At 42.4% G+C, this 25,238-nt stretch overlaps 1 protein-coding gene across 15 annotated transcripts in view; it reads right to left on the reverse strand.

Annotated features, from left to right (window-relative positions):
• Positions 1-25,238, reverse strand: part of cacna1g (calcium channel, voltage-dependent, T type, alpha 1G subunit) — a 281,034-nt gene that overhangs the window by 104,481 nt on the left and 151,315 nt on the right. For all 15 annotated transcript variants that reach the window (XM_028029261.1, XM_028029253.1, XM_028029260.1 and 12 more), the window contains 5 exons: positions 20,579-20,738; positions 15,757-16,051; positions 15,155-15,247; positions 12,029-12,914; positions 10,722-11,110 (listed from right to left, as the gene is read on the reverse strand). In XM_028029261.1, coding sequence (XP_027885062.1) covers positions 10,722-11,110; positions 12,029-12,914; positions 15,155-15,247; positions 15,757-16,051; positions 20,579-20,738 — 1,823 coding nt within the window. The remainder of the gene's footprint in view (positions 1-10,721; positions 11,111-12,028; positions 12,915-15,154; positions 15,248-15,756; positions 16,052-20,578; positions 20,739-25,238) is intronic.

The raw sequence follows: 25,238 nt of genomic DNA on the forward strand, positions 1-25,238 counted from the left end.
ATAGCCGGGGAGGAGGCGTCTGCTGCTACCTGGAGGGAGATTAATGCCTCCACTGTGTGATTGTGTGAGTGATGAAGATGCTGTTGATTTTCTAATTGCTTCCTTTGGTGGCTGTTTCCTGGCTAATGAGGCTCAGAGAGCATTAGCAGGTAAAGTGTGCTGGATGAGGGATAGCATAATCTGGTTAGCGCTAATGTAACGTCGCCAAATCTGATGCGATCTAATCTAATCTAATCGAGGATCTGGAAGAGCAGCACTCTGTGTGTCCATATTTGTCTGCGTTTTGTTCAGGGCACGTCCTAAGGCACGGGGCACAAACAAACACACACACACACACACACACACACACGCCCCCAGAGGTGGTACAACTCTACAGCAAAGACTTGGTGTTAATTTAGGGTGGATAAAACAGGTGACACTTGTTTTGTAGCTAATTTGTAAAAGAGGTATTTATCCTGGTTAACAAAAAGATTGTCAGTCCTGCACTTTATATTTTATATTTATATTTATATTCATATTTTATACTGTATTTTATTTTATTCTGGAGTAACCTCACAACATTGAAAGCTCAAAACATTGTCCTGAGCCGTATGCAACGAAATTTCGTTCTGTATACACCCTGTGCATGCAAAATGACAATAAAGTCAGTCTAAGTCTAAGTCTAAGATTGAAGGTGAAGGAAGGACAATTTAACTCCATTTATGTTTATGTAGTGCATATCCTGTTGAAAACTTTGGTGGAACCTTTAAGCAACGTGGAAAGAGACATCATCAGACACTGTGGGCTTAATGAGTTCCTTTTGTTTTCAAAGCTAAATATTTAAAGTATTTAGCTGTGAGGGGCGGAACTGTGATGTTTTCATTTCAGTCAATAAAATTTAAAAATCTAATAGAACAAAAAAATAAATAATTCAAGCTGGAACCGTTGTTGCGCCTTTCTGGTACGCCGGCATATCTGACGCACAAGATTTATACAAAGCGATGGATGACGAGGCTCACTGAGGGTTTTGCTTTAAAAATGATCAAATGGCATGCTGGAAAAACTTACTGTTGTGTTCCAAGTTGTGCTAAAAGGACTTAGCTTATCACAGAAGCTATTCAAGACTAACTCAGCATCTCCATGCTAAACATGTAGCAGTTGCTCATGGTCCCCCATCGCTAGCTTCCCTAACATCAGCATCCACAAACCACTTTTCTAAAAAACAATATTCTTTTCAAAGCAGTTTTATGAATGATCAGGGGTTTTGTGAAACACTTGAAAACTGAATGGCTACTTGCGTGGTGGAGGTCTGTGATGCTGCTACATGTTTAGCACTGAGATGCTATTTTAGTCTGGAATAGCTACTGTGATAAGCTATCTCATTTTAGCACAACTTGAACACAACAGCAGTCTTTTCCGGCGTCCCATCAGGTCGTTTTTGGAAGCAAAAATTAACCCCAGAGGACCAAGAGAGGAAGATTTCTCATCTATCATCGTTGTTTGAGGATGTAGCTTGTGCGTCAGATTTACAAGTGTACCAGAAACACAACACAAAGGTTCTGGTTTGGGATGTTTGCAAGTACAAAAAGACCTCAAATAGGATTAATATCCTTTAAAATTTTAACACGTCAAAATCCATGTAATTAATTTATCAAAATTAACAAGTTAAAGTTCATGCCCTAGTTTAAATACAACTTGTATTAAATATTGAGAAAAGTTATTATTTTGATCCTTTTTCTGGTCTGTTTTTTTACATTCAATATGAGTTTCATTTGTTTAATCTATTCTAAGTAGGGACAATTACAGGAGTAAAAACAATAACAGCTAAGGAATGGTTTCTTGATCTCAGAAGTGGGTAAAAAAAAAAAGGAAAAAATAACTTTGTCTCCACAGGCAACGTGTAATTTGACATTTCAATGAAGCAGCAAATAACAGAATCCATTATTTGATCACACGATTGATTCTTCCTTTTTGATTTCATTGCCTTCGGGGCTGGAAAACCACTCGCTCTCCGGGGCCAGAACTGGGAACCGTTGTTTTGCCTTCTTTTCATGCAAGCTGAACTAAGACGCTTTTCTTAGCCCTGCCTTGGAGGGCAGCCAGCGTCTTCGGATTTTGAACTTTGCGTCGGCAGATGAAAAGCAAAACAAATATTGTCTCTGGTTTAGGCAGCGAGCCAAGAGAACGGGTCTGTCGGCTATCTCTCTTGGTTTGACGTGTGTCAATATGCAGAGAAAATTCTCCAAATGTTAGAGATGTTTAACATGCATATGGACATTCTGTACAATAATCAATGCATTTATATTCAGAACACCCAAAGCCTCCTCCCCGAACCTCTTAAAGGACCTCCCTTATGTTAAACTGTTTATCACTCTTACATCCCCCCCACCCCCCCAACAGAACCAATAGACTAGCTTGTAATGCTGCTAAATATGCAACAAATGAGCGTTTCCCTGGTGACAGGATGAGGCAAAAACGCAGAACGGGCACTGTGTTTAGTGAATCTCCATGGTTCTTACAAAGCCAGTCCGTCTGGCTGCTGCCAAATGAAAAGCAGCACGAGAGAACGGTTTCCTCTAGAGCTCTGGAATAAAAAGTGCTTGTTCATGTGGAAAAGTGCAGGTTCAGGCTCTGTCTGAGTGAAGACGAGTCCAGTGTTGGTGTTTGGAGCCGCACAAATGTGGTAAACATACAGAGAGAAGAGGAGAGAGAGAGAGGACAAAAAGAGGTGAAACTCGAAGTAAAGTCGTCAAGACGGATTCCTGCTGCTAAAGAGAATGGTAAGAAGGTAGAGAGAGGATGCGGAAAGACGGCATTGAGCTCTGCTTTAGAGGTGCAAACATGTGACATCTGTTTTTAAATGCTGTATGTGATAACTGTAAAATATTTAGTATGAGACTGACAGAAATGAGGCTACCACTCAATCAGCGCTACGGTAGATGCCGCTGATTGTGCCCAAGGACACAACGACTCAGATGAACGGAGCGGATGATCGAACTGGTATCCATTGGTTACAGTACAAACCCCTCCCCGACGTGCCAATCACCCCATTAGTGCAAAATCCAAACACCCATTCCTGATGCAGACGAACACTTTAAACTCCACACACGCCTTTGATTCTTGAATGTCAGACAAAAACAGGGTTCTTATTGAAAATGTGTCATTTGTGTAGCTTGAAAATGCACCTCCCACCATTTACCTTCAACTCTAAAACGTTCCTTGTTCAAACGCATTTTGTTCCTTTCGCCCTTCAACTCTTCACCACCCTCGCCCTTGTGAAAGCGAACCCGCAAGATCAAACACATTTTGTGCTCAAACAAACTCCATCATGCCTCAGCGTTTCCTCACACTGAAGACGTTTAAAGACAAACACCTCTGCTCCGTCTTTCAAAGGAATTTGCTTTCAGGGTTCACACAGACGGAAGGGCCGCCTGTGGGAAATGTAGACCGAGTGACCCGGAGTGCCTTTGGATCACTTTGGATGTAACAGCTCCGTGTTTGATCAATGTTGATGTCGGTTGCCGAAAAAGCTTTCCGTCATAACACCGGCGGTGATTTTTCAAAACGGGAAGCATGCGTTTCAGCACGGTCTCTCCGTCGACACCTTCAGCTTTGCTCCTCGATCAGTTTTGGCTTCAGCGCCGCTCCTCCAGGGTCAGAGTGGCTGTGAAGACAGGGAGCTTGGGGTTGGGTCTGGAGAGGGAGTCTCTAATGCGAAGTAAGAGAAAGAGGCCGGGTTTCCAAGTAAATAGATGGCGTCGCGTCACGTTTTTGGCAGATGCGCACCTTCCATCAGCTCCACCATAAATGGTAACGCTCTTAAACAGCATGGAGAGATAAAAAGCAGACGGCCTCTCCTTACTAGTGTAACGCATCCTTTGCGGAGAACAACGTGAGCACCAGTTTGTTTGTGTGAGTGAACGTTTTAAGACTGAAAGCACCAATAAGAGCAGAGGGCGGCGGTCTGGCCCATGTCACCGGAGTAGGAGGTCAAAGTCGAGGTCTAGATATCTAGCAGAGTGACAGAACGGTACCATGTGTTGATGTGCTACGTCAGAGGTCAACCTGCTGATATTAAAGCTTGCCTGGGATCAGCCCAGTTTGCTGTCATGACGATCATCGCCTCTGGAGAACGTTTGGAGATTTAGGATTACAGCCTGAAGCATTCCATCCTCTTTGACCCAATGAGGAACATTTTCAGCTCAGAGACAAAATAGTTACGGAGAATTTCGATGTACGAATTTCCTCCAGACCGCATGGCGGACTGAACGCACTCATCTGTCAATTCCTTCTTGTAGCAAAAAAGAGAAAAAATCAAAACAGTCAAGTTGAGACTCATAAAACAAACAAAATCCTGTTGGTTTGTAAAGACTATGATCCCGTTTTAATTGAACAATGCATAAACTTTTCTTTTTTTCTTAGATGAAACCAAATTCACTTTCCTTCATTGTAAAATATCAACTTTTACAACCAATCAGAGCCAGGAGCAGAGTCTTAACGTTGTCAATCAGTCTTGTGTACTTGCTGCTAAATGTGCTACTGGCAGAGAAACAACTTACTGCTGCAGGAAAACCCTTTTCCGCCGCCATCGGTGGACATACTAACTACCTTTAGCTTTCACAACAGGCTACGCTAGCTCCAGTGCAACATAGAGCAAGAGAGGAGAGTGAGGAGAGATAAGCAGCGCCACACAGAGGGTGATTAACAGTACCAGGACCCGCCTCCTGCCTCTGATTGGTTGTTTTTAGTTAGCTCTAGGAGAAGAAAGAGGAGCACAATTTTTTCACAGATTTTCTGTCTCATTACATAATGTCACTACATAGTGTCATCGTCAACAAATATGTTAAAAAAAATGTTTGTTGATAAAAGTTACTCACTGCAGCTTTAAGTTTCTGGTGAAATTTTTTTTTTTCTTTTGTGATTTGCACAGTAGTGGTCTATCGCCCCCTCCTGGAGTATAGTGAGTGATTGTGGACGACTGAACTCGATTACAGGGGTGTGTGGATCCCACTGCGTTATTCAGCAGCTTTCATACGAGTACAGAAAGCGGAGTATCGGCGTGTCCTTTGGCTGCCATAATTTGTAATTTAGAACCCCATTAAGCAGCATGTAATTACGCCGAGCCGAGACATTTATTGTCCTCAACAAATAAATAGCGCTCAGAGTTTGATTCACTTTTCATGCGTACCACAGTCATGTGCTGCACACTTAATCTGCGCATAAATTATGCATCAGGGTGGCTGTTGTGTCCTCATAAATTCTCCTTAAGACACAGCCAGGGCTCCGCAACCTCATTTTCTGCTGAGTGACACCCGGCGTGGGATTCGTTTTATGCATCATGAGAGGTTCTCTGCGTGAGAGTCTCATCCACTTCAAGAACAGGGAGCGGCGGCTGGGGAACAGGTCACCGTGATCAATAAGAAATCATACTTTACTCGGCTAGAGAGGTGTTTTTTAAAGGCACAGGGTCCCTTTGTTGTAAACTTTGACTTCCTCTCATATTGTGATATGGAAGGCGCAGAAATGAGATGACGACCATTTGAACAGAACAGTATACTTGATCATAGTATGATGAGCTGTTGTAGCTTCATCAGGACTAGATGGGCAATGCAAGATGTTTTCTATTAAGAGTTTTGGCGAGAGGTTGAGACGGATTTTTATAGGTCGTATCAAATTGGGTTTATTTCGCAAAACTGCAACGGAAACACTATTTTCGCATTACTTGAGTCACGTGATCAATAACCGGACGTCGTCACTGGTGCAAACCACAAAGAAGATTATAACAGGAAGTAGTTGGAGGACCATGGTGCAGCATGTTCTTTAATGACTTATCACATGAACAAATCTATTCACGTGTGACTTTAACTGCGCAAATGCAAAACTGTGCTTTTTTTCCCCCCAAGATTAGCAGAATATTGACAATGTTTTGAACACATTTGTTATGGAAACCTGCCTAATAACACATGTCACAACAGTATATCGGCCTGAAAAGGGTCATATTTATTACTGCAGAACTAGCAGTACGGTTGTGCTTTATTAAGTGGTTCTTGGGAACAGATATTTCACTCATGGTTTCAATTTTACAGTTGTCCAGAATCGCTAACTCTGTTGCTAATTTTGGCTAACTGATCAAAGTAGTTAGCCTTAATCTGCTGGTCAGAAAGCAGATAGGACATGAGTAGATTTTAAACTCTTCACCATCTAACTACTGGCTGTAGTTGTACAGTGATGCATTCTGGGTACAGAGTAAATGTCATTTGCTCCACTGCGTCACGGGTGGAGAAAGTGAGGAGAGGAAACAGTGAGAAAACGGTCTTCACCCACTTCAAAATAAGAGCATAAAGATGAAAATATAACTACTTGAAGAAGTCTTTAGTTGACACAGATATCAAACTTTATCAGTTTACAAAACAGTGAAGAAAATTAGAACTGAAAATTTTAGTTTGAAAGAAGCTAAGTGCGCTAAATGTCTTTTTAAAGATAGCAACAAAACGGCAAAGCGCTAAGTCAAAAATTTGCTCTGCTATTAGCGGAAGTGTGCCCAACACAAAATCAATAAAAAAAAACATCACTAAGCATTCCCATTACATTACATATCATACTAACCATTGTTTCATTCTACAACCTTCTCCATTCAGTTTATTAACAGCAGTTTTTTCAAAGTTTCTGCAGCTGATGTTTTCATAACCTGGAGGCACTCTAAATACAGCAAATAAAACGAGCGACCCTTAAAAACTCGACAACAGGGAAGAGTTAAAAGTCAACCTCATCCTTCCTCCTCAAGGAAAGAGTTCCAGAGACCTTTTACGCTTTTTGCAGGCTGATTGACATCCCATAAGACACGGAGATCAATCAGTGAAGCTTCCCTTTAAATATTTTAGCAACCTGTCTGGAACCGGAGGAATCAGTGTCAGCCACACAAAAAAAAGTGTTGAAGAGGGACATAAAGAAGTTTGAGGATAACCTTGAAGCAAGCGGCTAGAGGTTTGGTTCCTTTTCAGCAACTGGACAATCGGTAGGAGATGAAGATTATGAATTTCCAACACAGGATTTGATCAAAGTATAGTGTTTTTAGAAAGTATACTAAAAAAATTGCCATCAAGTCTGTGTCATAGGCTTCCTTGTCACCTGGTGTCAAACATTTGAAAATGGAAAGAGCTGAAACAAGTGTGAACCGTCTTAATGACGTTTGGGAATCTAAAACCATTTTCCATTCTTGAAAATGATTAAGGCCTACTTTCTACTTTTCCAGATTGGTATGTAGTTCACATTATAGATCGTTTCTGCCTGAGAGGAAGTGACATGAGGCTACGATTTATCAACGACAAATTTACATCATCAGAAAGTCATTATTGGTATCTCTCATCATTCACCGTGGCGCATTATCGATTGATCTCCAAAACAGTCATTAATGAGCGGACGGGGAGCGCAAGGAGGGAGGAAAAAAAGTCCAGTAGAATCGGGGGAAGAAAGGCAGAGACATGAGAATAAAAAAGAAACGCCGAAACCGAAGAGGAAAAAAAAAAACTAGAGCTAGAGGGTGAGTTTAAAAAAAGTCAGGAGAAGAAAAAAGAAGGAAGAGAAGGTTGGAAGAACGCTGATGACTAAAAAGCTATAAAACCTTCTGTCTCTCTCCGAGTTCGCGTTCCATCTGGATGTGTTTAGAAACACTGGGTCAAGGACCGAAAGTAACCCTGGGAAACCTGGCCCGTCTCCAGGATCCCGCTACAAGTGAACAGCGCGTGCAAACAATACAACAAACGCTTGTGTCACTGCGCTTATGTATCGTCACTCTAAATCACACATGCCAAAAGCAAAACAAGAGACTCAAAGCACAACGTAACCTGCGCTTGGCAAAACCGCTTTGTGCTGTTTATGAAGTAAAATAACGCAGAGAACATGCAGCGCAACAGGGAGAACGGCTTTGTTGAAAGAGCAAGGTAAAGAACAATGTGAGCGGGGGGGGTAAAGACGATAGATCTCGTTTGAATCTTCCCTCAATAACTGCAGCAGGAGAGGCTCTGGTCTGGCTGCGTACATTTTAAAACCACTGCCCTTACACAGTGGGTAATTGTTCTTTGGTGGAACAACTGTAAAGTTCTTTTCTCACCCAAAACAATTTATTAAGCTTCATTAGCTTTTTTTTTTTTTTTTTTTGCAACTTCTATCTACTTTGCATTTGGTCGTTCCACATCCAAATGTCTCACCGGAGCTTTCACACTAAACAGTCCGCTGCGTGAGTTTCTTTCTTCTCGTTTGGTCACAGACTTCATTGTGTTTTAATATTGCAGAATAGTCGAGGAGGTTGAGCATTTTCATGATATTGGACGTCTAAGCTAACGTGTAGAATTTTGGCCCAATCGTCCGTGACGGACTTTTAGGTGTCCGTCACAAACTTGCACGATTGTCGACATGTTTCAGTCAAGATTGAGATACATTAAGAAAGTCACAGAATTAAACTGAAACTGTCATTTACTAACTCAGCTTACAAACCGAACTCTGTTCTCATGGCACTTCCTGCCATCTTCTTCAAGTGGAAATTATTGATCATGACTCGTGTGATGCGGGAAAAAAAATGTTTCCATTACAGTCTTGCAATTCAGCTTTCGATACAGCTGAAAAACCACCCTATCACTAAAACTTATCGAAATGATGAGTTCTCAAAGTCGGCGCGTTTCGATTCATGATTAATCTCATTGGGAGATTAATTATTCTTTTATAAGCCAACACAATGTAGAGCAAAATTGTAAATTGGGAACAAAGCGATCCTCTGATTTTGTGTGGCAGACTTTCGCTTTTAGCCCTGTTGAGCCAACACTTAAATTCAAGCTCACTCATCTGTACACATTAGTTCTCAGGAGTTTCAAACACGATGGTGGTTGATGTCCTGCAGTTTTTAGGCGTGTCCCAGACAAACGGTCCTGACCCTTGAAGGTTTTCTGCAGTGTTACCACCATATTTCCTTCCAGGAGGGTCCTTCATTGAATTAAACTCATTCCGTCTTCACTTTCTAGTCAGATCAACTAAGCTGAAGAAGACAAGAAGAACAAGCATGTTGCTGTGTTCAAGGTTATGTGCGACATCAGCTTCCTAATGATTACCTAAAAAAAACGCGCTGAATTCGACAGCTGCTGGTTTGCTAGCAAGAGATGCACTGGGAAAGCAGAGGAAGCTCATACTTTAGAGAAAGGACGAGAGAGACTGCTAGAAGTGGTTTTCGTTTTAGTTTATGGCTCCTCTGCAAATGGATCAGAGAATTTCCTGCGTTGTAAAAGCTAAATTTGACATGTGACTTTAACACGCTAATGAGTGAGCTCATTGCAGCTTTGCTGATATTCAGACTAAGGAGGTAGAACGGCTCAGTAAGACTCTTTTTTTAGATACATGACAGCATTTGTGCTCATCTCACGCATCTGTCTTGTGTTTCGGCCCATCTACTCCTGCTGGGCACATTTACACCTCATATTAGCAGGTAACTACCCTTATCTAAACAGGATATCATATTACACAGTGACTCACAGCCTCAGGTTTTAACGTGATACAAGGAAGGACAGGAAATTTTAAAAAAACAAAACAAACTAAAGACACATAAAGAGCAATAAATTTTCTTCCACACGGTAAAACACCAACTACAAATTCTCTGTCCTTCAATGTTTCCTTTCTTGGCCCACTTTCTCTCTCACATGGCTGTAATTAAGCTTGTGTAAACAAGCCAGGCTGGAGGAAGACATCAAGGATACGATTTGGGCATATGGGAGCAATGTTGCTGGCACAAACACACAGAATGACACATCTGATCAGACCCCAGACTGGTAGCACCGTTGCCTTGCAGCAAGAAGGTCCTCGGTTTGAATCCCCGGCATGGCCTCTTTCTGTTTGCATGTTCTTCCTGTGCGTGCTCTGCTTTCTCCGGGTACTTAGCCTTCCTTCAACAGTCCAAAAAACATGACTGTTTGGTTAATTGGTTTCTTGAAATTGTCTTTCGGTTTGAGTATGTGGGCATAGTCATTTGTCCTGTGTGTGTCTGTAACTGGGTTTCCACCGTAAAATTGCCCGAACTGCGATTACAAAAATTTATTTGCCTCATGGAAACCCGGCAATTTCGGAAACACTTGATTTTCAATACAAAGTTTTTGTTGCGAGGATGAGGTGGTCTTTCGGCTGCATCGACATAGATGTGTTGCGCAGAACTGTAATTGAAATCCTTATCGAATCACGCGGGTCACGTGATCAACAGCCGGATGCTATTACTGCTGAAAACGACGAAGACGACAACAGGAAGTAGTAAGAGGATGATGGTTTGTGTTTGTTTTTTCACACAGCATTGCACAGTTCATAAAAAGTTGTGTGTCATTTTAACTTGATGAATCCTCAGCTCTTCTGTAAAAATCTAGAAGACTACAATTTCCTCAAAATGCTGCACACATAGCCGCTCCCAAGTTTTTGGGGTTTGTCGCTTCAAAGACTGAATAAGATGGTCTTCTGACAGCTGATAGATGATGGGCACTAGTGCCATGACAGAATTATGAATATTTCTCCTGTAACATCTGTCCACCTCTCACCCAAACACCAATGGAGATAGGTACCAGATCCCGGCAATACAGCAAGGATAAGCGGGTATAGACAATGGTTGGAATCCTTCCTATCTCTCTAAATATTGCCACTATGTCCAATGTACGCTCTGTAGAACCATTAAAAAAAAAGTTCTCGTAAGACAAGGAGGAAAAGAAACGTGCACTAACCTGCTCATGGTACTCGATCCCCATGCTTAAGGTGTTAATCAGAATGGCGATCATAATCCCCCGACCAAAGTACTTGCTATCCACAATCTTCCTGAAGGTGTCACACACCAGCCTCCAAAAGTGGACGACCTTGGCAGCCGTCTTGCCCAACCTCCGACTCTTCTTCCTGGGCTGCCGGCTGTCTCTCCTGTCCCTGTGGTGGTGGTCTTGCGATAGCTCATACACACAGTCGCTGTCCGAGTCACCTGGCGTCTCGTTGCCCTCGGTGAAACCCTCCAACTCATGGGCCAGTGCCTTAGCGCAATCAGGGCAGGTCTCAGGGTCCATAGTCAGACCAGCTGCATCCATGGTGATGAGCTCACGAGCTGACAACTGGCAGGAGAGCTGAGCTGCAGCCAAATGAGAATTGACATAGAATCATACTGTACAGACTTTATAGGGTCGGTCTACCACCTTTTTAGCCTTACAAAGTTGGGAGGGAGGGTCTGTTGCCCATCTCCACCAGTCATTAGGAGAGAGGTGGCGTACATCCTGGGCAGGTCGCAAGTTCATCACAACGCAACAGACAAACACACAGGACAAACAAACATGCGCACACACCCCCCCACACCTAAGGACAATTTAGAGAGACCAATTAACCAAACGGTCATGTTTCTGGACTGTGGGATGAAGCTGGAGTACCCAGACAGAAGAACATGAAAATTCCATGCTGAAAAATCCAGAGCCAGGATTCTGTTGCCTTGCAGCAAGAAGGTCCTGGGTTTGTATCTGAATTCAGGGTCTCTCTGCAGGAACTCTGGCAGTCCAAAAAACATGGCTAGATTGCCCTTAGGTATGAGTGTGTGTGAGCATGGTTATTTGTCATGTGTGTCTCTGTGTTCCCTTGTGATGGACTGCCCATCTGTCCGTGGTGTACCTTAATGCCCAGTGACAATGGGAAACAGGCAGCAGCTCTATCACCCTAACCTGAACTCTAACCCTAAACCCCTATGGACATACAAGGTAGAGCCTATGGATGTCTGACTGGACTATTATTATGGATAACATTTGCAGTCATTATGTGGTGGAGGAAGCTTGTTGGAGATGGCTACTGGGTGCTGCATGACTAATACCTAATTTTAACACAAGACCTATTTAACTTGTTTAGCACTTTCCTAGCTCAATCAGAGTGGAATAACCATGCACAGAAAAAACTAATAACAAAAAGAAAGCTAGCGCTAGTGTTTAATACCTTGTAGGCCTTCCAATTTATAAAACAAATCAGATTCTATTTACCGCACATATACAGTAGTTCTCCACGTGTTTACCTGTTGGAGTGCGTGGGTCCACCAGGCTGGATGGCCGTCTGTCCAGATGCATGGGTGGGATATTGAGATTATAACTCAGATTTGTTAGCGTGCTGGCAGTGACACTCCCTCTCCTGGACTCTGCCAAGGCTCGGGCCTGGAGGGTGGGGTAGTTCTTAGGCCCTGGAGCAGCAAATGGTACAGAGTTCCTCTTCATGGGTCTGGATGTGGGAGTCGGAGCCAGGAAGGCCACTGGATTCATTCCCCGGTTGGTGGGAAACAAAGTCCAGTGAGACGGTTCTCCTCTGAGCACGCCGCAACCCGAGGACGAGTCGCCCGCTCCAGAAGTCAGGTTTCCCAACACGGCGACGTTTGAGTCGGAGGTTGCGGCTATCAGAGAGGATGGCGGTGCCAAGCCCAGTGGCACAACGCTTGTGCTTGCTTTGGGAGCCCCAGCCTCCACGTCTCTCCCCTCCAGACACCTCGTGCTCCCTCCCTCCCGGATGCTGCCGTTGCCAAGATGGTAGTGATGGTGGAGGTGATGATGGTGCACCATGTGATGAACCGACATAGACCCCTGCCTGGAGGATTTTCTTCTCCTCCTCTGCCTCTGGCTATGTGTGGGCTCTGTTGCTGGCGGCGAGGAGGCGATGTTAAGTCCTGCGCGGCGGGCCAAAAACCTGCAGACATGAGCCACTTGCTTGGCCCCCTTCCGGATGATGTGGACCAGGTACTTCAGCAGCTCATCGTAGCAGGATCCTGGTTCGGACAGGGATGCCAGAGTGCTGGCGTTGGACATGAAGCGCACTCGTTGCTCCTTCATCAGCTGGCTCTCCCGCTGCTTGGTCTCTGAGAACTGAGTTGCGATGACCACCAGGCACAGGTTAATCATGAAGAATGAGCCGATCTAAGGAAGAACAGAGATAGATGGCATTGTTATTTAGGCATTATCTGTGGTTGTCCATCCATTGTTCCTGTCATCTGTTCATAACCATGTTACACGCATTTATATTTATGACTTCACAGACTCTCAAACTTTTTTTGTCCATTTGGCAGAAAATATAAATCATAGTATTCATGTTTACTGGTTGAGTAATGCCTCAAATAGTATGGAAGCTACTTTTAAATGATAACGGGTGGCACTTTATTTGAAGGGGTGTACATAAGACTGACATAGCACTGTTATGAACACGAAGAAGCCATCATAAATGTTTATTTCTGATGTCATGATGTGTCACTTGGTAAAAAATGACACTTTTAATGGTCTTTTAATGCAAGTTTTAGTAGAACTTTGCATTAAAAGTGTCATTATTTACCAAATGACACATCATGACATCAGAAATAAATATTCATGAAGACTCCTTCATGTTCAAAACAGGTGTTATGTCATGTTTATGACAGTCTTTTGCCCACCCCTTCAAAATAAAGTGTTGCCTGATAAAGTGATCAAAAACCACAAAAAAGATTTTGAACAAAGATTTTACATAACCTACTTCTTGTTAGGTCTTGGTCAACAAATAGGGTCGAGACCGGGTTTATGGTCATAATCCGTGTTAAAGAAAATATTTCCATAAGTACTTTCTTTAATATCCCTGAAATATTTGTCAAAGTTCTAAACATCTGGCCTTGGTCTTGACTCCATTGTTTGCTCCCAAAGCGTTTCAGTGATACTGAGGTTAGGAGACTACAACGGCCATTCCACAAACTTCACCATTTCCTGCTGTAACAAATGACAGATCCACTTTCTTTCATAGTTTTGATTGTTTTCACGTTGGGACCTCCAGGAAGGCCTTCTGCCCAAATCAGTGCAAATTTTCTTCCAGCCAATGCGAGAGGATTCATTTTGCCAAGCAATTTTGACTAAAGCCTCTTTCACAAAAAAATAAATAAAACCCCCACAAGGATGAGCAATATGCCACACCGAGACGTGGTACGCTACGCTCCAACTATAAAATTAGCATCTTAAGTATAAAAATAATGTCAGACAAAACCAGTGTATCGATCCTGTTGATGGTCGAGTAAGTGTTTCCAATGTCAATTATTTTTGTAATTCTTCTTCTTCTCACTGGAAATGATTCAGAGTCTTATGTTTTGGCTTTCTGTGTCTGGATGGTCACACAAACAACTTTGTTACATCACTTCTTCAACCTAAAAGCCAGCTCACCCTGACACAAGACAGTTGAAACGGTACCATCACTTATAGTTTTTAAAAGTTAAGCTGGCTTACTTCTGCCTCCCCTCTTTGCACTGGTCCATTGAGAAAAACAAAAAGTCTAAACGGCCAAGAAGCGCCTTAACTCTGTCTGCAATTGTTTTTGTGACAGTAATTTAATCCTCCTGTTGTTTGTAGCTCAAACATTCCCTAAAGATTAACTGTTGGCTTTTCTCCAAATGTGGAGCTGATGGTTGTGGCCAGAAAGTTAAACTGTGGTCCCGTTAAAAGTTTTGAAGTCCATTTTTGTGACATTTGGGGTCAGAAGATTGTTACGTTTCCATGGCATGGTGATATTTTCATTCTCTCAAGTCAATCCTGCCGCCCATATTTCCGTCCAGCGTTTCAGAGTTCTGTAAGACACATGTTAGCTCTTTGAATCATTTTCTTGTGGATCAGATGTTAGTTGTTAGTCCATCTGACCCTTCCTTACTGTCAGCTGCAGCCCTCACTTCCCACCACTTAATTAAGAGTTTAAATACTACTGATTGGCATTTTCAGTTGCTTGGATGTTTTTCTATCCAAAGGTTAACTACCTTTCTAAATGGCTTTAGCCTTTCCAAATGAATCAGAGTCCAGCAACATCTGTGGAGCAGTGGACCGAAAAGAAAAATGCAGTGATCTGTCAGGAACCCAGAGCCTATCGACTTCTCATATGTCCACACTTATTACAAGTAAACAGATCCTTTGCTAGGAGACAAACACATTAGCACACATTTGAGCTAATGTGTGTTAAATTAAGATTGCTACAAGGTCAACACTTTCAGGTTACGTACAATTTTAATTAGGGTCATTTTGGAGAAAACGTGATTCTTTGATGACAAAATGAGTTTAACTAACTGCTAATCAGTATGAAACCAAGGGAATATACAAAGGTATGTACACTTATGAGCAGAAGTACATACAGTTGAGGTTCACCAACAAGAAGGACTTACAATGATAAGCAGGATGAAGTAGATGAAGTTGTAGAAGGAGTGTGCATCCATCACAAAGTACATGATGTCCACCCAGCCCTCCAGAGTGATCACCTACAAAAAAGGGAACAGAAGCAGTGAAGACAACAATGGCAGACAGGTAAGGTAATTTGATTAATGAAGCACATTTTCATCAACGAGGCAATTCAAAGTACTTTGAACAGAAAATCTAAGTAGAGAATTAAAAAAGGCCACATTTTCTGCTGGGGTTTTTATTTTTCCAAGTGTTAACCTTTAGTTTAATCTCAGAGTCTTTGACACAAATCCAGACTTTTGCTGCAATCTTCAATCTGGCTTTTGTCCTCTTAAACAACCTCATGGTACCAAACTAAACCAGATGAACAGTCCAACAAAAGACCTTTCAGGTAATGCAAGGACAACAAACAAGTGCAGAGTTTCCCCTGTTGTGTGACAAAGTCCTACTCCTCTGATGCATTGACCACTGAGCCATTTAGGCTTTGCATTAGAGATCCGCCGAACGAACTGCTGAGATTCCCATTGCCGAAAATGTTACAAAGCCCGGTTATTCACTCATCACTCTCAGGTCTCGTCAGCTCCCCTACCTGAAAGATGGCTATCCACGCATAGCAGATGTTGTCGAAGTTGATGGCCCCCTTGAAGGGGTTGATGAGGCCGGCGGAGCAGTTGGTGTAGTACTGGTTCCAGTTGACGCAGGTGGTGTTGTCTGTGCTGTTGTAGGAGTCGATGTCCAGACTGCACTGCTGGCCCGCCTCGTCGTACAGCTTGGGGATGGAGCCGCAGTCCCTCATGCCGTTGTCTCGGGGCATGGAGCAGATGAAGGGGTTCTCGTCGTCGTTCTCCGTGTGGTAGTACTTTCCGAGCTCCACGGACAGAGGGCTTTGCGGAAGGCAGAAGGGAGACGAGAGGCACAGGTTACTGACAAGAATGCCTTGGCATAAAAGACAGGGAAAAGCATTTGATTGTTGTTCACTGCCTGTTTTTTCGTGGCTCTCCAACCAAAAACAATGTTAAGTTGAAGAGTTTTCAAGGAGCACGAAGAGAATTCAAGTTGCCACGTCTGACTGGGAATCTACATCAATGTGGAAAGAGCTGGTCATGCTTTTGAGTTACAGAACCTTTCAATAAATGTAAGTATTACTGAAAAGTCCGTTTATTTCCAAGAACTTTATCGCTAAGTGAAACACATTATATAGATTACTTTACTCACAGATGGATGCTTGAAAGCCTTAATTTGTGTAATTATGATGATTTTTCCACTTACAGGTAATGAAAACATGACATTTAGAAAAAGAGTATTGCATCACACCATTAAAAAACAGCATTACTTCACACTGTTTAACAATATTTAATGCAGAAATTTGGGTTTAATTAAAGTATGTATTGAATATGACTGTATATTATTTAGAAGCATGCAAGTTGAAGATGGAAAAAATGCCAAACTCAGACATTTGCTCGACTATTATTCAGTCTTTTTTTTTTTTAACGCTTTCAATTTTTGTGTTCTCTGAGGGTGGAGACGCAATATTAAAAAATAACTAAATAAAAAATACCTCAGAGTGGCTAAAGGAGTTGCAGAATGGGATTTTGAAGTGCAAAATCACCAGGAAGCTATGTCCATATATGGATAATTGAAACCTGGGCTGGACCATTTTCATTGCAGATTCAACAAAGTTTGTGATTTTTATTAATGAAAAAACTAAAGGAAAGGTATTTCTAAGGTCATCACCCATTATGGACAGCATGGCGAGTCTCATTAGCTGTCAAGCATCAACTGGCACCATTAAAAGGAAATGTCTCCTATAGGAAAACAACAACAGGAAATGTTACTCAAAGTCTAATGATGAGTCAAATGTGACTCATAGATTTGGCTATTGCGGTAAAAGACGCTATAGGAGCTGTACCATAGAATTGCACAAAAAGCCGTGAGGGACGGCGGAGTCCCAGAGCGAAATTCCGTGAGAGGTGTACGGAGCCTGATGCCGGAAGAGAAACGGCGAGTGACTGAGGGTCACTGCGCATAACACAAACCCTGTAAATTCTAGACACTAACAGGTACCATAGAATTGCACAAAAATCCGTGAGGGACGGAGGAGTCCCTGCTCAAAGTTCCGTCAAAGACGTGTACGGAGCCCTGCGCCAGAAGCCCATTAAAATGCTGTCTACATCGTTTTAAACTGTGTGATTGTGAGCGTGAGTGGGAACAAAAATAGCAACAGGTATTTTGTTCCATCTAACACAGTAGGAGTGTAACAGGTAAATCTTTTATGGATGGACTCGACTAAAAACCCACCTGTTTAGGATTGTATTTGAAACGTAATCAATTACAAATTTATTGATGGAACCTGACTTAATGTCGTGTTTTGATTGTTGATTCTATGTTGCATTGTGTTTCTGTGTTTGATATGATGTAAAGCACTTTGAAATGCCTTGCTGCTGAAATGTGCTATACAAATAAAATTTGATTTGATTTTGATTTAGTCAAACTATGTGTCTTCTTGGTATTTAAAGCCAAAAGGCTACCGGAGAGACAGACACTGTTTCAAGACAAACATTGGACAAGAATGGACAACCTGTGGAACCCCACAAGTAATTACATTGTTACAGTTTTCAGACAGGTACTGTTAATATACTTAAGTTTAAAATCTTCAAAACAAAGCGAGTCACTTTGAAATAAAGTCAAAACATAGCTCCAACACACTGCAGCTAGTGCTAGTAACCATGGCAGTGCTGTTAAAAGATTGCTTATTATTATTATTTTTATTTTCCGTGGCAGTCGTATGTTTCTGTGCAGGTTTTAAGCGGGACAACACTTCCAACCTGCAAATGTCTTAACTGCATTTTTTTCTGTTACCGATTAGCACATCTAAAACAAAGCCACGTAAAACGTCATTAGTTTTAGATCATGTCAGGCCGTCGGGGCCAAATACCTGCAGGGACTTTTGAGGGGATTTGGATCCGAACACACACTCGCCTGCCATAGCACCTCTTGGCATATCTGCCACATAGCACTCCTCCATCTGGAAGAGAGGGAACGTGTCTGGCGTTTGTGTTATATCTGGCTCATCTGTCAGCACACCTTCAGCTGGCAGCTTCTATTAATTGCAAAACACAGTCGCATTTTTTTATTTTTCTTGTGGGGAGGGGAGATCAGACCAATCTGTTTTCCACTTCTGGATCACTTCTCACTCTCTTTCTTAAAAGCTGCTTCACACGTCGAGTAGATCTGCCGGAGCCACTTACGCGGCCGATGAGCCCTGTGTCCGTTCATCACGGCCCCGACGCGCAGGGAGGGGCCGCGGCTCTCTAACGGCGATTTGAAATGCTCCTAATCAGCGTGAAAAAGGAGGTCGTGAATGTGTCAGGTGTTTGCTGAAAAGCTTTGGCGACGTGACGAGAGTGCTGCGAAGCGAAGCGTGAAAGCCGCCTGTAAAGCAGACCCGTTAGTAAAGTCTGGCGCCGTTTATGAGGCGCAGGCCTTCCAGGGAACGCTAGCTGGTCGCAAGAACCGACAGTGACGACAGAAACGATGTCTGCACACCGAAGGCATAATGCATGAACTTAAATTACAGATGTGAGGTGTCATAAATCCCATAGAGAGTAATGATCCCTAGATGACTCAGGCAACATGAATAACTTATGGGTACCAATGTTCCCAAATACAGGAGCACACACGATCCAGGGCCTTTTTTATTATTCCAGAACCTGTCTCGGTCCTCCATTCATCACGGCGATGAGGCGTCAGAGTCGCAAGCCTCGCTGACGGTGGCGCGTGACCCAGTTTGAAAGAAGAATGAAGTTACTTTGACGTCCCGCAGACTTACTTTCAACTGGCGATTCCAATGGCGCTCTCGCGATAAAGCGACAAGTCGTAGAGGCTCTGCAAAAGTTGTCCCTTTGAACTTTTTCACATTGCGCAACAGATTTCCATTTATACTATTTGAAGGGAGGAAGCCGAGATGTTGAAGAGACCACTCAAAATGTGAACTTTTTGGTCTACATGCAAAAAGTGCCATGTAAACATGGTGGCGGCTGCTTCAGTCTGCAATGGTTTCCAATGTCTTACTGCTCTCAGTGCTTACTAGTGTTTCCAATGGGTGCTATCATTTCCAACACGCTTTCCAATGATGTTTACCATAATTTCCAGAGCATAAGAGCGCTATGTTTTTCACACGCTCTGAACACTGCGACTTTAACAATGACGCGGCTGATATTTGGATGATTGCGGACCGCTTCGTGGCGATGAGGAGGACAGCAGAAGCTCGGGGGCACATTTGCCCCGAGACGAAGCCGACGTTAAGAGAGAGAGAGACAACAAAAGAGAAGACGGGAAAGTGTGTGACGAAGTCATTCTGAGAATGTCCAGTTCCAACATGACTTTTTTGGTTTTGGCGCATAGGACGAAGATAAAGATAGCAATCAATGACTTTTCCTAGAAGGCAAATGTATTTCATTTGATTACATTTTTAAGCGGGCACTGTATGTATGTTATTTGAGGGTAATTCATTGGAAGTAAAAAAAAAACAACCACTTTGTAGACATCCCCTGTAACAACATGGACAACTATGAATGTGCTTTTTTTTTCTTTTTAAGATTAATGTGTGCAGCTTATATTCTGAGGCGCTCATACTCCGGATATTAAGGTTGATGTCTGCAGTGGTTTCCTCATATCTTCATTTGTTCCAGGGGTTTCTAGTGTTTTAACTGCTTGCTACAATTTCTGTTTCAACTATGTAGACAATCAAGCCAAAATTATTCACACCCTTGGCACATTCAGAGTTCATTTTAATTTTATTCAACCAAGAAAACGCTTTATACCTCTCATTTTCAAAATCAATGAAATGTATTTATTTTTTTTGACATCACAGTAATCAAACTATTTTTATATTTGCAGACAAGATTTTTACTTATTTTCACTGGTGTTTCGAGGACTTAGGCTTGAAATGCCTCCTTACCATCACCATAATCTTTGGTTCCCACCGTCACAGTAAAGTTTGGACTCTGTGGACTTTGATAAATGCCAGACAGTGGCACCTTAAAGAATAAGAATCAGCGCTCCGGTGTAGTAATATGGAAAAATGGCTCTGAGACTTTGCCAAAACATCTTATCAATACATGTGTTATCGGCAGATAAAAATGAGGATTTGTTTGGAAATGATTTTTACACAGGTAAGGTCCAACATGTTGACAGGTTGTTGTGAAGTCTGAAAAACAGTTTTAAACAACACACTTCAATGGAGAAACACTTTCCTGCCCACATTTTAACCAGCGGGATTTTGTTAGACCCTCCCAATGAATAAAACATATTTTAAGTTTACACCCACAGTCCAACCTAGAAGTTCTTTTTTTTGTTGTTTTTTTTGTCCGCACTAAATGACACAAATACACACACAGAGCGGAACTCACAAGGAGAAGTTGTCTTTGACGAAGCAGCGGTTTCTGAGCAGGCCGGCCCACAGCTGGACGCCAACGATCCCGAAGATGAAGAAGACAAAGAAGCAGAGCAGCAGCACATTACCCAGCATGGGCAGCGTGTCCAGCAGCAGGGTCACCAGTATGCGCATACCTGCAGAGGAGAGGCAAGGACAGGGTCAAATACTCCGCATACAGTACAATGACCGCGCAACCTTTACCTTGTGAGACGCTACTCTGACGTTACGCATAATTTAATCGGTTGGCCAATCCAGGATGGCAAGTAATGGGAATTTAGAGTTCTGCGTGAAACTCACCTGAGCAGCCATTTATTGCAAATATAAAAGATGGAGAATGGAACCTGACTGCATGCTAGTGAGGCTGTGTAGCCACGTAATTCAAGTGCACGACAAGGGACAAATATTGCAGGACTCTGACTCTTGAAAACTGGGGTTTGAGACCACTGTCCAAAAGTATCACAGATGTAGGAAGTGAATGCTGGAGAGGAATTTGCCAGAGGCAGCATACTGTTCTACACCACTGATAAATGTTTTCAATCAGAAATCTGCTTGCTGTGAAGTGAAACTGCTAATCATGAATGTGCTGCTGAGTGAAAGTCCAACTTACTGGAAATCTCTCATTTTTACTGTGTTGGTTTGCTTGGCAACAGCTGTCCAGTATGGGCAACCAATGAGAGTCAAGTCAAGTCATGTTGACATCGTAGTGTAGAGCTGTGTGTCGTCTGTGCAGTTATGGTAACTAATCTGATTTCTTGTTATAACCTGAGCTAGTTGGAGAATGTAAATATTAAATAAGATGGGTCCAAGGATTGAACCTTGGGGTACCCCTCATGTGATTTCTGTCTCCTCTCATGAGAAGTTACGTATTGACACAAAGAAGTCCCTGCCCTTTAGGCACGCTAGAGTTTAGATCCAGCCCAAAAAGGTCAACCCGGACCGAGCCCATAGGCATTATGTTCGAGCCCGATCCGACCCAACATATTGTACTTTATTAACAATTTTACTGCTTTCGTTTTCAGGCTAACATAATAATAACCAGTGTAACTTCTTCTGCTGTTTGTAGTTTTTATTTAACATCTTCCAGTGCCATCTCATCCCTTGTCGTAACCGCAAAAAGCGACAAGATGGGTGAGTCGAGTGCAAATCATCTGGGATGATTGATTGATAGGATCTTATCTCTGATGGAGGCGTGTGCGCGTTCTGTGCGCGGCACTTCTTACAATACGATTAACTGCTACAACAGGTTAAACTATAATAAGCTATAATAAGACTATAATAAGTAGATAAACCCAACTTTCTGCATCCTCCTTTGGTTTTCTCTGATCTTTATGTACTGCAGGCTTTTTAAATGTGCCACACAAGCCAAGAAATGACCCAAACCCGACCAAGAGTTTTCTGATCTTTTGCTTGGACTATTGGGAGAAAAGAAAGCCAAGCAAGGGTTCGATAAAAGGTGTTTTGCCTTACTATTAGTCTGATCTTTCCGAAGACATTAAAGATTTCCCATAAACACACACAAACTCAATCCATATTCCAGCACTTTTTTCCTCCAGGCAGTGGCAGACCACACCTCGCGGGATTCCAGGTGTTTTTCTGTCACTTTTAAATTTAAATGCCTGAACAAACTGCACAGGAAACCTTTGCTTCTTTCCGCTGTCATACCAGGGGAAGATAAACAAGGACGAGCTCGCAGACTTTTCACAGATCTGGAGAACTAATGAGGCAGTGACGGTGGAGACGGAGAGTAGATGAAGGCAGGACAGGAGCAAAAAAAAAAAAGTAAAAAAAGTACAGCTGAAGGACAGGAGGATTAGCGATGGCATGAATCTTAGGCGGGGGAAACGCTCACATGCTTGGATTGCGCCTTTCACGCCTTTTTTGTTCTCTCAAAGGAAAAGATCCGAAAGGCGTGAATCGCAGCTGGGATGGAGGGACGGTCGACATTGGAAAAACAACAACAACACCGCAGTGACTCCTGAATGACATCCGACGGGTTTGAAGAACAACGCTTTGGAGTTTCTTCTACTCATGTCAGACAGTGGCACATGGTTTAGCACATACTGGCTGAACCGAATACACAATAACCCAAGAGGCTCTTTCAGCCTGCCGTGGAAACCTTAATAAAAGCCGCACTGTAAGGCTTTTATTAAGGTTGATGTGATTAAAGATGAGCAAGTCAGTGTTGAAAACGACGGTATGAGTCACCAGTTGCTGTTCTTCAGACACAAGTTTGATTAGACTAGTGATGCACAAATCGAGTAAAATCTGCTTGAATCTGAAAAAGCAGAACCCATGTGTTGCTACCAGGTCACAGAAAAACACTCTTCTGTGAATGTCGTTACTGAGAGAAGATGACTTATGGCACACGTGTCAAACTCAAGGCCATAGCTTTTTATGTGGCCCTCTAGGTTCTAGACTAAACACTAAGTGTGCTTTAATATTATATTATCAATCAAATCCGCACAGCTTTTATCTGCCAAATTATATTAATCAGTCCCATTGGTTTCTTGAGAATTATAGTGGAAATTTATGCAAAATCAACAAATCCCAGCACTTTTTTGTGCTATCAATTGGGAGACAGTTGCAGATTTTTCTTAAAAATTGTCAAAAACTTTCTTACTTGTACTTATCAGCTGCCTCAGCCTTAATTGATGTCAGATTGTAGTCCACAAGCTATGCAGCGAGTAAGAAAAAGTCCCGTTTTCAGTTATAAATTGTGCCACAAACACAAAATCCTGGAGGGACTGAAACTATGTTCAATATTACTATTTACTTTTAAGAACTCATTGATATTTTAAAACATTTATGAACAGGTTTTATCAATGCATTCTGGCACAGCTGGCCTTCCGAGAGCATTCATGATCTTGATTTGGCACAAAACAAAAATGAGTTTGACACCGCCGTGTCAAGGTAAGTACTATCAGTATCAGTAAAGTGTTCAAAAAAGTCATAGGAAGCACAGAGAGGCAATAAGCAAAGACAGAAAAGCGTTCTCCTTCAGTTGGGTTCCAGTCAAGTGAAGAAGAAAAGCCTTGTCACAGGTTTTCCCATCTTCAACAGCTTTAATGGCTAGCCACGCAGAGGAGGGCTTGGATTCATTTTGAAAAGTGCAGACTTCTTCCTGAACAACTGCTTGAAGAAAGTGTTTTCTAAAACTCGGAAGAAAGTTTGAGGGTTGATTTTGAGTCCATCTTCAACCTGAAAAGAGCCAATAAACTCAGCTGTAATGATACCAGAAAATACCAGTATCTTACCTTCACCATGGTGGTGTCTGACTGGAAGTGGAGCTCTGTGCCCGTTACTAATCCATCGCTGTGGCCCCTCTAGTGTCACTTTTCACGAAAACTCATGTCTTGTTAAGTGTTGGTCTGGGTTTAGCGTTCCTTACCACGGCCGTGTCTAAGCTCTGAACATCTTGTATTTTAGGTACTCTCTAAAGACGGTCGCTGTTACGGATTATAACAGAATTGGACGATAATGGTTCATGTTTGATTCTTCTCAAATCCTCAGCGGTTCTTCAGTGTCTTTTCAGTTTTCTGACTTCTTGCCTTCGAGTGCAGCCTGCCGATCTGGGAAGATGCCACTAAGTCCCATCCGAGTTCATGACAGGAGCCGGGATTAACGTCCGCACGCTGAATGGCTTCATGGAAGATAGAGAGGAAGCTGCGCCACATGGATGGAATACCTCACTGACAGCCCCTCAAGCGGATGCACCCACAAGACGAGCGACGGCCACATTTAGGTTTAAACGTGACAAAGTGAACCTTCTGTAGATTTCTTCTTCATCAAAAATCTCCCTTTTTGTCTGACAAATATTTTATTCTAACTTGAAGAAGCATTAATGTGACTTTGCCTTCTGCTGTTAGTGTTCGGATCATGTTTTTCCTCCCAATCGTTTTCATCTAGTTGTTGGCAACGTCTTCGATTTAAAGCATGAATTCTTTGATAAAGATGGGGAATCTCTCAATAACTTAAGTAATGTTATTGAAACATCTGTGAAAAAGACCGAGAATCTAATACTCTAATCTAGGTTCTGGGATGATACATCGTCCCAGAGCTTATGATAAGCAATAGTATTGTTATTTTGAGACCATTTTCAATCAATATAATAGCAATGATGGCATAATAATGCAAGAACACAATCTCGAGGATCAATAAACTTAAAATTCTAATGAACATTTAAACACTGGAACTGGAAGACCTTTTAAATAAAAGAAAATAAAAGGAGTTATGAAGTCTCTGTAAACAAAATTGTCTTTCAAAAAAGGGACTTGTTGAGACCAAAGCACCAGACTGAAGACTTTTCTCATCCAGTTTTTGGTGAAAAGAGGATATCGATAAATCAAGCAAATGAAAATTATTGGGTTTCTTTTAATGTATCTGTCATGAAACGGTGTGTTGTTGAGGTGAGGCAGACGCTTGAGACCCAGGTAGAAATGAAAACGATGATTTTAATGACGGGAACACAGTCCAAACAACAAGCAGCAGGCACATGGGCACGACGACTAGACATTGACAACGACAGACAACGACAAGGACCCGACGAGGAACAAGGAACACAGGTGGAGTTAAATACACGGGCGGGTAATCACAGAAATGAGACACACCTGGGAACAATCAAGGGGAGGACAGGA

This window comes from Xiphophorus couchianus, chromosome 10 (genome assembly GCF_001444195.1).
Source record: "Xiphophorus couchianus chromosome 10, X_couchianus-1.0, whole genome shotgun sequence".
Taxonomy (NCBI): Eukaryota; Metazoa; Chordata; class Actinopteri; order Cyprinodontiformes; family Poeciliidae; genus Xiphophorus; species Xiphophorus couchianus.